The 11,093-nt window shown below is 37.5% G+C and overlaps 2 protein-coding genes across 2 annotated transcripts; one reads left to right on the forward strand and one right to left on the reverse strand.

Annotated features, from left to right (window-relative positions):
• The first annotated feature begins 155 nt into the window (after positions 1-155).
• On the forward strand, positions 156-1,347 carry LOC123315494. The gene is made up of 2 exons (XM_044901205.1): positions 156-902; positions 1,024-1,347. The coding sequence occupies exons 1-2, from the start codon at positions 754-756 to the stop codon at positions 1,271-1,273; spliced, it is 399 nt and encodes a 132-aa protein (XP_044757140.1). The 5' UTR covers positions 156-753; the 3' UTR covers positions 1,274-1,347.
• Positions 1,341-2,484, reverse strand: LOC123315281. Its single transcript, XM_044900921.1, has 2 exons — positions 1,476-2,484; positions 1,341-1,384 (listed from the first exon to the last, which is right to left on the reverse strand). Exons 1-2 carry the CDS (start codon positions 2,482-2,484, stop codon positions 1,341-1,343), a joined length of 1,053 nt encoding a protein of 350 aa, XP_044756856.1.
• Between the last annotated feature and the right edge of the window lie 8,609 nt (positions 2,485-11,093).

Consider the following 11,093-nt stretch of genomic DNA (forward strand, 5'->3'; position numbering starts at 1 on the left):
AGAAATTCCCCTGTCAAATTTCCTGAGCCCATAAATGAACCTCACGCACCAATTTTGGATACTCTGAATGCGATTCCGGGAAAAATGATTGATACACGAACCATACACAACGTCACAGTAATTGAATCTGGATAGAATCAATGTTTCACACAGCATTTTCTTGATCTCAATCGTCAAATACCTCCGTGCGGAGTAAATCAATTTAAGCTTGAAAAAAGCTGATCTCGTAATCTGGGATACATGGTCTGAAAAATTGAGCTCTCTATCAATCAATAGACCCAGATCTCTAGCACTGTCATATGCCTTCAGCTTTACTCCCTCTACACATATGTTCAAACTGTTCACAATATTCTCATAATCTCTCTTGCCCGTAAAGACCAACATTTTACTTTTATCTGGGTTTATGTTCAGATTATGGTGCAGTGAAATATTCCTTAAAACCTCCAAGTCCGAATTTATTCTGTCAGAAGACAGCAATATGTCCTCCGGCAAGAACCTGAATAACAATTGCGCATCATCAGCAAATAGTTCGACCATGCAAAATTTCAACCTAGAAAAAACATCGGCTGTGTAGATGATGTACATCAGAGGACCAAGAATAGATCCCTGTGGAACTCCAGCCAAAACATCCCTCCTGCTAGAAAGCCTATCACCAACCCTTATAGTCTGCGTACGGAGTGCCAGAAATGAAGATATCAAAGAAAGCGAAGAGAAAGAGAAACCATAGTATTTCAGCTTCGCACACAACAACTTATGATTGATAGTGTCGAAGGCTTTGCTGAAATCCAGCAGAACGAGTACATCAATGAATCCCCGATCAAGATCACGGAAAATAGCATCAGTCACCGACAGGAGACATGTAGCCGTGCTACATCCCTTCCGAAAGCCAGACTGATAGGAAGGTAACAACTCTTTTGCTTCAAAGTAACAGCTCATCTGCTGGTAAAGTACCCTTTCCAGCACCTTCGATAGAACAGGTAAAATACTAATAATTCGTAAATCCGACACGGTGTTTGGTTCTAGGACCTTCGGCAAGGGAACCCCAACAGCAGTTTTCCAGGTGGTCGGAAATACACCTTTAAGAATGCAACTATTCACTAGGTGCAGTATGAAGGGATCAATAAATGGCCTACAAAAATTGAGCATCCCAATGTCTATAGAATCTGCACCCATTGACTTGGTCTTGATATCATTAAGCAAATCGGTAACCAATGCCTGCTCTACAATGTGGAAGTCAAACGACAATGACCGGTCAAACTTATTTTCATTATAGAAGGAAGTTCTCTCCATACATAATGCATCATTCGTGGTGGCATTAAATTGTGCAAAATAATCATTAATTACTTCTGGGTCAGATAATTCTCCAGATAAGCCCGACCTAAATCTACAAGAAATCCCAATATTTTTCAACGCCATCCATGCCTTTTTACCTCCTTCTAATGTGGCCTCAGCAATAAATGACTTCTTTGACTTACGAATCTCAAAAAGGACCTTATTTCTCAAGTTCTTATATTCCTTCCACATGTCATCGCTCCGGAAGTTCTTAAACCTGTTCAAGGCGCGATCACGTTCTCCCATCAGATGTCTTATAAAGTCAGTAATCCACGGAGCCTTAGGACGAGAAACCCTTCTAGTCACAACAGGAGCATGCTTATTAAATACGCTCAGTAAAAAGCTGTTGAAAATTTCTACCTTATTATCAATATTCGACTCGTACAAAAACTCAATCCACCTCTTATTTTGTAGGTCCTCGAGAAACACATCATTATCGAAATTGGAGAAGTCCCTGTATTTAATTAACCTGGAAACTTTTTTCTCTCTCAGAAGTTTTACCTCAACAAATGTAAGACTATGATCACTTATGTGATCCACGTTAACAACACCGGAAGACTTGATCATTGTACTCGGGCAACTAACAAAAATAGGATCCACCAACGAACCTCCACGTGATGTTATTCTAGTAGGCTCACTTATTATCTGATCAAGGCCAAACGAAAAGAAACAATCAACAACCGGGCCTCTACCAGTCAACAGATCCACATTGACATCACCCAAACAAAACAAATAACTTCCCATAGGACTAACTAAACTCAACATCTTATTCATGTCGTCAATAAAAGGACTCAACTTAGATGGTCGCTTCTTTTTATCAGGTGGTCGATAAAGAAATCCCACGATGATTGTATAGCCAGACAGATGAACCTTCAACCACAAGTACTCAACGGGGCTCTCCGTTTCCACCTCCAAATCAACCAACTCACACCTCAAATATTCTCTGACATACACACAAACTCCGCCACCCCTCCCGAGCCTGTCGCTGCGATATAGCCTAAAACCCTGCACCGACACATCGTCTGATCCCATCCCATCAACAAACCAGGTCTCAGTCACCCCCACAATGTCGTACTGAGAATTATGTACAATATCCCTGAACTCACACAACTTGGGCTGCAAAGATCTCGCATTCAAATGAGACAACTTCATGTTAAGCGGTTAAAATTAGAGACAGCAGAGAACAACCAGAAAAAAAAATTTCGCCGAAATTAGTACAAACAACAAGCAAGCAGCAAAACAAATGCAGTGAAAAACAGGAAAAACAAAAAAAGCAAGGATGCAACAAGCAGCTTGAACAATAGCAACAAAAAAAATAGCAAAAAAAAATAGCAAAAAAAATAGCAAAAAAAATAGCGAAAAAATATCATGCAGCAATATAGAAAATCAAACAAAAAAGAAAGATTGGGCAGTATCAATTTTTATTCACCACAGTCTCTTTGTTCCTGGTCCTCGTTGTTCTAGTTGAAGAACTCTCGACGCTAGTGGTTTGATGACTCCCCTTCTTATGTTGGACAATATCCTCCGCCTTCATTAAAACTTCGCTGATCCTATCTGCATCCTTACGGATGCGGCACTCGTCCAAGATCTGTATATGCTCATGTTCTAGGGATAACTGCTTGAGACGCGACACTGGGTTCGGCGAATTCGGAGCACTGTTTGACTTCACACTCTCCACAATTTCAACTTCCGCCACTCCCTGATCTCGCACCCCCTTCACGGTCGCATTCAGCACGTCTGATCCCTCCCCATCAAAAACATCATCACACAAAGGATCACCCGAGGGATCACCGTTATCGTTTACACGCACATTCACTATCGGCTCACCTCCAGACAACTCCTCAGGACCATATTTAGTACCATTTACGTAAAGGAAACCGTTTTTGAGATAAGCCTTATATTCCCTTTTTCTAGCCTCCCTGAGATGACTCCTCAGAATTTTTTCGTCTCTTCTATCCTTATCACACAAGTCTTCACGTATATAGATTTTAGTTCCACGTAGCTTAGATCTGTTCTTCAGTACCAAGGATTTCGCTAGGAACGAAGTAAACTCCACCTTGATGAGAGCCAAGCTCGAGCGACCAAGGCTGTATATATTGTTGATGCTCAACTTGGAAAGGCTTAGATTTAAAATCTGATTGAGTTTTGCTATTGTTGATTCCACAATATTCCCAAAATCAACCTCCAGTCCCACAATGATTAAATTATTCTTTCTCGCCTTTCTCTCGGCTTTCAGTATCTCAGACTCCACACTATCCAGACGAGTTCCAACCGACTGCAGTCGGCTCCACACATCCTTCCTATCTCCCTTAATTTCGGCCTCTATTCTCTCCAAATCCTTCCTCAAGGTAGCAGTTTGCTTGAGCAGTTCTTCCCTCAAAATTTTTACAAACTCCATGCCAACAGACATTCTTGTCTTGAAGTGTGTGAGGCCCTCCAGAGAATTGTTGCAGTTCTCCACTTCCTGCAATCAAACAGACGACAACAAAAAGGCAGCAGTACCTCGCCTGTCACAATGAACATACGGTAACAAAAATGCCGCAGTACTTCGCCTCCCTTCGAAACACAGCATCCACAGATGTTCGTGAACGTTTTTTAAAATTCCCGACAATAACACTATAAACGTACAATTTTCCAGTTCATCACTGGTAAATCCACATTTGACAGTACTTCACAACAAAGCAACTGTAGAAATTAGTTGAGAACAATTAGTTCTCTTCGGTAGTAAATTTTTCAAATTATACTACTTCGTAGAAAGTATTTCCAACGTTCCTTCAATAGTTTTTGAAAAATAATAAAATTATGTCTCCGAACCTCACATTTTACTATATGTGGAATTTTCAGAGTCCGAACGACTTTCTTATATGTAGCGTGACCTATGGTTTTTATCGTCGATTTGGGTTGAATTAGGTGAGATACTACTTCCTAGGAAGTTTTCCGAACATTCCTTCAATAGTTTTTGAAAAATTATGTCACCGAACCTCACATTTTACTATATGTGGAATTTTCAGAGTCCGAACGACTTTCTTATATGAAGCGTGACCTATGGTTTTTATCGTCGATTTAGGTTGAATTAGGTGAGATACTACTTCCTAGGAAGTTTTCCGAACATTCCTTCAATAGTTTTTGAAAAATTATGTCTCCGAACCTCACATTTTACTATATGTGGAATTTTCAGAGTCCGAACGACTTTCTTATATGTAGCGTGACCTATGGTTTTTATCGTCGATTTGGGTTGAATTAGGTGAGATACTACTTCCTAGGAAGTTTTCCGAACATTCCTTCAATAGTTTTTGAAAAATTATGTCACCGAACCTCACATTTTACTATATGTGGAATTTTCAGAGTCCGAACGACTTTTTTATATGAAGCGTGACCTATGGTTTTTATCGTCGATTTGGGTTGAATTAGGTAAGATACTACTTCCTAGGAAGTTTTCCGTTCATACCTCTGCTAATTTTTGAAAAATACGAAAATCATGTCCTCGAACCTCACATTTTACTATATGTGGAATTTTCAGAGTCCGAACGACTTTCTTATATGAAGCGTGACCTATGGTTTTTATCGTCGATTTGGGTTGAATTAGGAAAGATACTACTTCCTACGAAGTTTAACGTTCATAACTTCCCTAATTTTTGAAAAATAAGAAAATTATGTCTCCGAACCTCACATTTTACTATATGTGGAATTTTCAGAGTCCGAACGACTTTCTTATATGAAGCGTGACCTATGGTTTTTATCGTCGATTTGGGTTGAATTGGGTAAGATACTACTTCCTAGGGAATTTTCCGTTCATACCTCTGCTAATTTTTGAAAAATACGAAAATCATGTCCTAGAACCTCACATTTTACTATATGTGGAATTTTCAGAGTCCGCACGACTTTCTTATATGAAGCGTGACCTATGGTTTTTATCGTCGATTTGGGTTGAATTAGGTAAGATACTACTTCCTAGGAAGTTTTCCGTTCATACCTCTGCTAATTTTTGAAAAATACGAAAATCATGTCCTCGAACCTCACATTTTACTATATGTGGAATTTTCAGAGTCCGAACGACTTTCTTATATGAAGCGTGACCTATGGTTTTTATCGTCGATTTGGGTGTAATTAGGTTAGATTCTACTTCCTACGAAGTTTCCCGTTCATACCTTCCCTAATTTTTGAAGAAAAGAAAATTATGTCTCCGAACCTCACATTTTACTATATGTGGAATTTTCAGAGTCCGAACGACTTTCTTATATGAAGCGTGACCTATGGTTTTTATCGTCGATTTTGGTGTAATTAGGTTAGATTCTACTTCCTACGAAGTTTCCCGTTCATACCTTCCCTAATTTTTGAAAAAAAGAAAATTATGTCTCCGAACCTCACATTTTACTATATGTGGAATTTTCAGAGTCCGAACGACTTTCTTATATGAAGCGTGACCTATGGTTTTTTTCGTCGATTTTAGTGTAATTAGGTGAAGTACAACTTCCTACGAAGTTTCCCGTTCATATCTTCCCTAATTTTTGAAAAAAAGAAAATTATGTCTCCGAACCTCACATTTTACTATATGTGGAATTTTCAGAGTCCGAACGACTTTCTTATATGAAGCTTGACCTATGGTTTTTATCGTCGATATGAGTGTAATTAGGTGAGATACAACTTCCCACGAAGTTTCCCGTTCATATCTTCCCTAATTTTTGAAGAATAAGAAAATTATGTCTCCGAACCTCACATTTTACTATATGTGGAATTTTCAGAGTCCGAACGACTTTCTTATATGAAGCGTGACCTATGGTTTTTATCGTCGATTTGAGTGTAATTAGGTGAGATACCACTTCCCACGAAGTTTCCCGTTCATACCTTCCCTAATTTTTGAAAAAAAGAAAATTATGTCTCCGAACCTCACATTTTACTATACGTGGAATTTTCAGAGTCCGAACGACTTTCTTATATGAAGCGTGACCTATGGTTTTTATCGTCGATTTGGGTTGACTTAGGTGAGATACTACTTCGTAGAAAGTATTTCCAACGTTCCTTCAATAGTTTTTGAAAAATAATAAAATTATGTCTCCGAACCTCACATTTTACTATATGTGGAATTTTCAGTCCGAACGACTTTCTTATATGAAGCGTGACCTATGGTTTTTATCGTCGACTTGGGTTGAGTTAGGTGAGATACTACTTCCTACGAAGTTTCCGTTCATATCTTCCCTAATTTTTGAAAAAAAAAAAATTATCTCTCCGAACCTCACATTTTACTATATGTGGAATTTTCAGAGTCCGAACGACTTTCTTATATGAAGCGTGACCTATGGTTTTCATCGTCGATTTGGGTTGACTTAGGTGAGATACTACTTCGTAGAAAGTATTTCCAACGTTCCTTCAATAGTTTTTGAAAAATAATAAAATTATGTCTCCGAACCTCACATTTTACTATATGTGGAATTTTCAGAGTCTGAACGACTTTCTTATATGAAGCGTGACCTATGGTTTTTATCGTCGATTTGGGTGTAATTAGGTTAGATTCTACTTCCTACGAAGTTTCCCGTTCATACCTTCCCTAATTTTTGAAAAAAAGAAAATTATGTCTCCGAACCTCACATTTTACTATATGTGGAATTTTCAGAGTCCGAACGACTTTCTTATATGAAGCGTGACCTATGGTTTTTATCGTCGATTTGGGTGTAATTAGGTTAGATTCTACTTCCTACGAAGTTTCCCGTTCATACCTTCCCTAATTTTTGAAAAAAAGAAAATTATGTCTCCGAACCTCACATTTTACTATATGTGGAATTTTCAGAGTCCGAACGACTTTCTTATATGAAGCGTGACCTATGGTTTTTTTCGTCGATTTTAGTGTAATTAGGTGAAGTACAACTTCCTACGAAGTTTCCCGTTCATATCTTCCCTAATTTTTGAAAAAAAGAAAATTATGTCTCCGAACCTCACATTTTACTATATGTGGAATTTTCAGAGTCCGAACGACTTTCTTATATGAAGCTTGACCTATGGTTTTTATCGTCGATATGAGTGTAATTAGGTGAGATACAACTTCCCACGAAGTTTCCCGTTCATATCTTCCCTAATTTTTGAAGAATAAGAAAATTATGTCTCCGAACCTCACATTTTACTATATGTGGAATTTTCAGAGTCCGAACGACTTTCTTATATGAAGCGTGACCTATGGTTTTTATCGTCGATTTGAGTGTAATTAGGTGAGATACCACTTCCCACGAAGTTTCCCGTTCATACCTTCCCTAATTTTTGAAAAAAGGAAAATTATGTCTCCGAACCTCACATTTTACTATACGTGGAATTTTCAGAGTCCGAACGACTTTCTTATATGAAGCGTGACCTATGGTTTTTATCGTCGATTTGGGTTGACTTAGGTGAGATACTACTTCGTAGAAAGTATTTCCAACGTTCCTTCAATAGTTTTTGAAAAATAATAAAATTATGTCTCCGAACCTCACATTTTACTATATGTGGAATTTTCAGTCCGAACGACTTTCTTATATGAAGCGTGACCTATGGTTTTTATCGTCGACTTGGGTTGAGTTAGGTGAGATACTACTTCCTACGAAGTTTCCGTTCATATCTTCCCTAATTTTTGAAAAAAAAAAAATTATCTCTCCGAACCTCACATTTTACTATATGTGGAATTTTCAGAGTCCGAACGACTTTCTTATATGAAGCGTGACCTATGGTTTTCATCGTCGATTTGGGTTGACTTAGGTGAGATACTACTTCGTAGAAAGTATTTCCAACGTTCCTTCAATAGTTTTTGAAAAATAATAAAATTATGTCTCCGAACCTCACATTTTACTATATGTGGAATTTTCAGAGTCCGAACGACTTTCTTATATGAAGCGTGACCTATGGTTTTTATCGTCGATTTGGGTTGAATTAGGTAAGATACTACTTCCTACGAAGTTTCCCGTTCATAACTTCCCTAATTTTGGAAAAATAAGAAAATTATGTCTCCGAACCTCACATTTTACTATATGTGGAATTTTCAGAGTCCGAACGACTTTTTTATATGAAGCGTGACCTATGGTTTTTATCGTCGATTTGGGTTGAATTAGATAAGATACTACTTCCTAGGAAGTTTTCCGTTCATACCTCTGCTAATTTTTGAAAAATACGAAAATCATGTCCTCGAACCTCACATTTTACTATATGTGGAATTTTCAGAGTCCGAACGACTTTCTTATATGAAGCGTGACCTATGGTTTTTATCGTCGATTTGGGTTGAATTAGGTAAGATACTACTTCCTAGGAAGTTTTCCGTTCATACCTCTGCTAATTTTTGAAAAATACGAAAATCATGTCCTCGAACCTCACATTTTACTATATGTGGAATTTTCAGAGTCCGAACGACTTTCTTATATGAAGCGTGACCTATGGTTTTTATCGTCGATCTGGGTTGAATTAGGTAAGATACTACTTCCTACGAAGTTTCCCGTTCATACCTTCCCTAATTTTGGAAAAATAAGAAAATTATGTCTCCGAACCTCACATTTTAATATATGTGGAATTTTCAGAGTCCGAACGACTTTCTTATATGAAGCGTGACCTATGGTTTTTATCGTCGATTTGGGTTGAATTGGGTAAGATACTACTTCCTAGGAAATTTTCCGTTCATACCTCTGCTAATTTTTGAAAAATACGAAAATCATGTCCTAGAACCTCACATTTTACTATATGTGGAATTTTCAGAGTCCGCACGACTTTCTTATATGAAGCGTGACCTATGGTTTTTATCGTCGATTTGGGTTGAATTAGGTGAGATACTACTTCCTAGGAAGTTTTCCGAACATTCCTTCAATAGTTTTTGAAAAATTATGTCACCGAACCTCACATTTTACTATATGTGGAATTTTCAGAGTCCGAACGACTTTCTTATATGAAGCGTGACCTATGGTTTTTATCGTCGATTTGGGTTGAATTGGGTAAGATACTACTTCCTAGGAAATTTTCCGTTCATACCTCTGCTAATTTTTGAAAAATACGAAAATCATGTCCTCGAACCTCACATTTTACTATATGTGGAATTTTCAGAGTCCGAACGACTTTCTTATATGAAGCGTGACCTATGGTTTTTATCGTCGATTTGAGTGTAATTAGGTGAGATACCACTTCCCACGAAGTTTCCCGTTCATACCTTCCCTAATTTTTGAAAAAAGGAAAATTATGTCTCCGAACCTCACATTTTACTATACGTGGAATTTTCAGAGTCCGAACGACTTTCTTATATGAAGCGTGACCTATGGTTTTTATCGTCGATTTGGGTTGACTTAGGTGAGATACTACTTCGTAGAAAGTATTTCCAACGTTCCTTCAATAGTTTTTGAAAAATAATAAAATTATGTCTCCGAACCTCACATTTTACTATATGTGGAATTTTCAGTCCGAACGACTTTCTTATATGAAGCGTGACCTATGGTTTTTATCGTCGACTTGGGTTGAGTTAGGTGAGATACTACTTCCTACGAAGTTTCCGTTCATATCTTCCCTAATTTTTGAAAAAAAAAAAATTATCTCTCCGAACCTCACATTTTACTATATGTGGAATTTTCAGAGTCCGAACGACTTTCTTATATGAAGCGTGACCTATGGTTTTTATCGTCGATTTGGGTTGACTTAGGTGAGATACTACTTCGTAGAAAGTATTTCCAACGTTCCTTCAATAGTTTTTGAAAAATAATAAAATTATGTCTCCGAACCTCACATTTTACTATATGTGGAATTTTCAGAGTCCGAACGACTTTCTTATATGAAGCGTGACCTATGGTTTTTATCGTCGATTTGGGTTGAATTAGGTGAGATACTACTTCCTAGGAAGTTTTCCGAACATTCCTTCAATAGTTTTTGAAAAATTATGTCACCGAACCTCACATTTTACTATATGTGGAATTTTCAGAGTCCGAACGACTTTCTTATATGAAGCGTGACCTATGGTTTTTATCGTCGATTTGGGTTGAATTAGGAAAGATACTACTTCCTACGAAGTTTAACGTTCATAACTTCCCTAATTTTTGAAAAATAAGAAAATTATGTCTCCGAACCTCACATTTTACTATATGTGGAATTTTCAGAGTCCGAACGACTTTCTTATATGAAGCGTGACCTATGGTTTTTATCGTCGATTTGGGTTGAATTGGGTAAGATACTACTTCCTAGGAAATTTTCCGTTCATACCTCTGCTAATTTTTGAAAAATACGAAAATCATGTCCTAGAACCTCACATTTTACTATATGTGGAATTTTCAGAGTCCGCACGACTTTCTTATATGAAGCGTGACCTATGGTTTTTATCGTCGATTTGGGTTGAATTAGGTAAGATACTACTTCCTAGGAAGTTTTCCGTTCATACCTCTGCTAATTTTTGAAAAATACGAAAATCATGTCCTCGAACCTCACATTTTACTATATGTGGAATTTTCAGAGTCCGAACGACTTTCTTATATGAAGCGTGACCTATGGTTTTTATCGTCGATTTGGGTGTAATTAGGTTAGATTCTACTTCCTACGAAGTTTCCCGTTCATACCTTCCCTAATTTTTGAAAAAAAGAAAATTATGTCTCCGAACCTCACATTTTACTATATGTGGAATTTTCAGAGTCCGAACGACTTTCTTATATGAAGCGTGACCTATGGTTTTTATCGTCGATTTGGGTGTAATTAGGTTAGATTCTACTTCCTACGAAGTTTCCCGTTCATACCTTCCCTAATTTTTGAAAAAAAGAAAATTATGTCTCCGAACCTCACATTTT

The sequence above is a fragment of the Coccinella septempunctata genome, chromosome 6 (genome assembly GCF_907165205.1).
Source record: "Coccinella septempunctata chromosome 6, icCocSept1.1, whole genome shotgun sequence".
Classification (NCBI taxonomy): domain Eukaryota; kingdom Metazoa; phylum Arthropoda; class Insecta; order Coleoptera; family Coccinellidae; genus Coccinella; species Coccinella septempunctata.

What these genes read in the sequence shown, in the direction of transcription:
- LOC123315494 (XM_044901205.1), top strand. Translation starts at nt 754, where the DNA reads ATGATTGATAGTGTCGAAGGCTTTGCTGAAATCCAGCAGAACGAGTAC. An exon ending in AAAGCCAGACTGATAGGAAG is followed by an intron (nt 903 to 1,023) that starts GTAACAACTCTT and finishes GTTTGGTTCTAG; the next exon opens with GACCTTCGGCAAGGGAACCC.
- LOC123315281 (XM_044900921.1), bottom strand. Translation starts at nt 2,484, where the DNA reads ATGAAGTTGTCTCATTTGAATGCGAGATCTTTGCAGCCCAAGTTGTGT. An exon ending in TAAGGTCCTTTTTGAGATTC is followed by an intron (nt 1,385 to 1,475) that starts GTAAGTCAAAGA and finishes GATTTCTTGTAG; the next exon opens with ATTTAGGTCGGGCTTATCTG.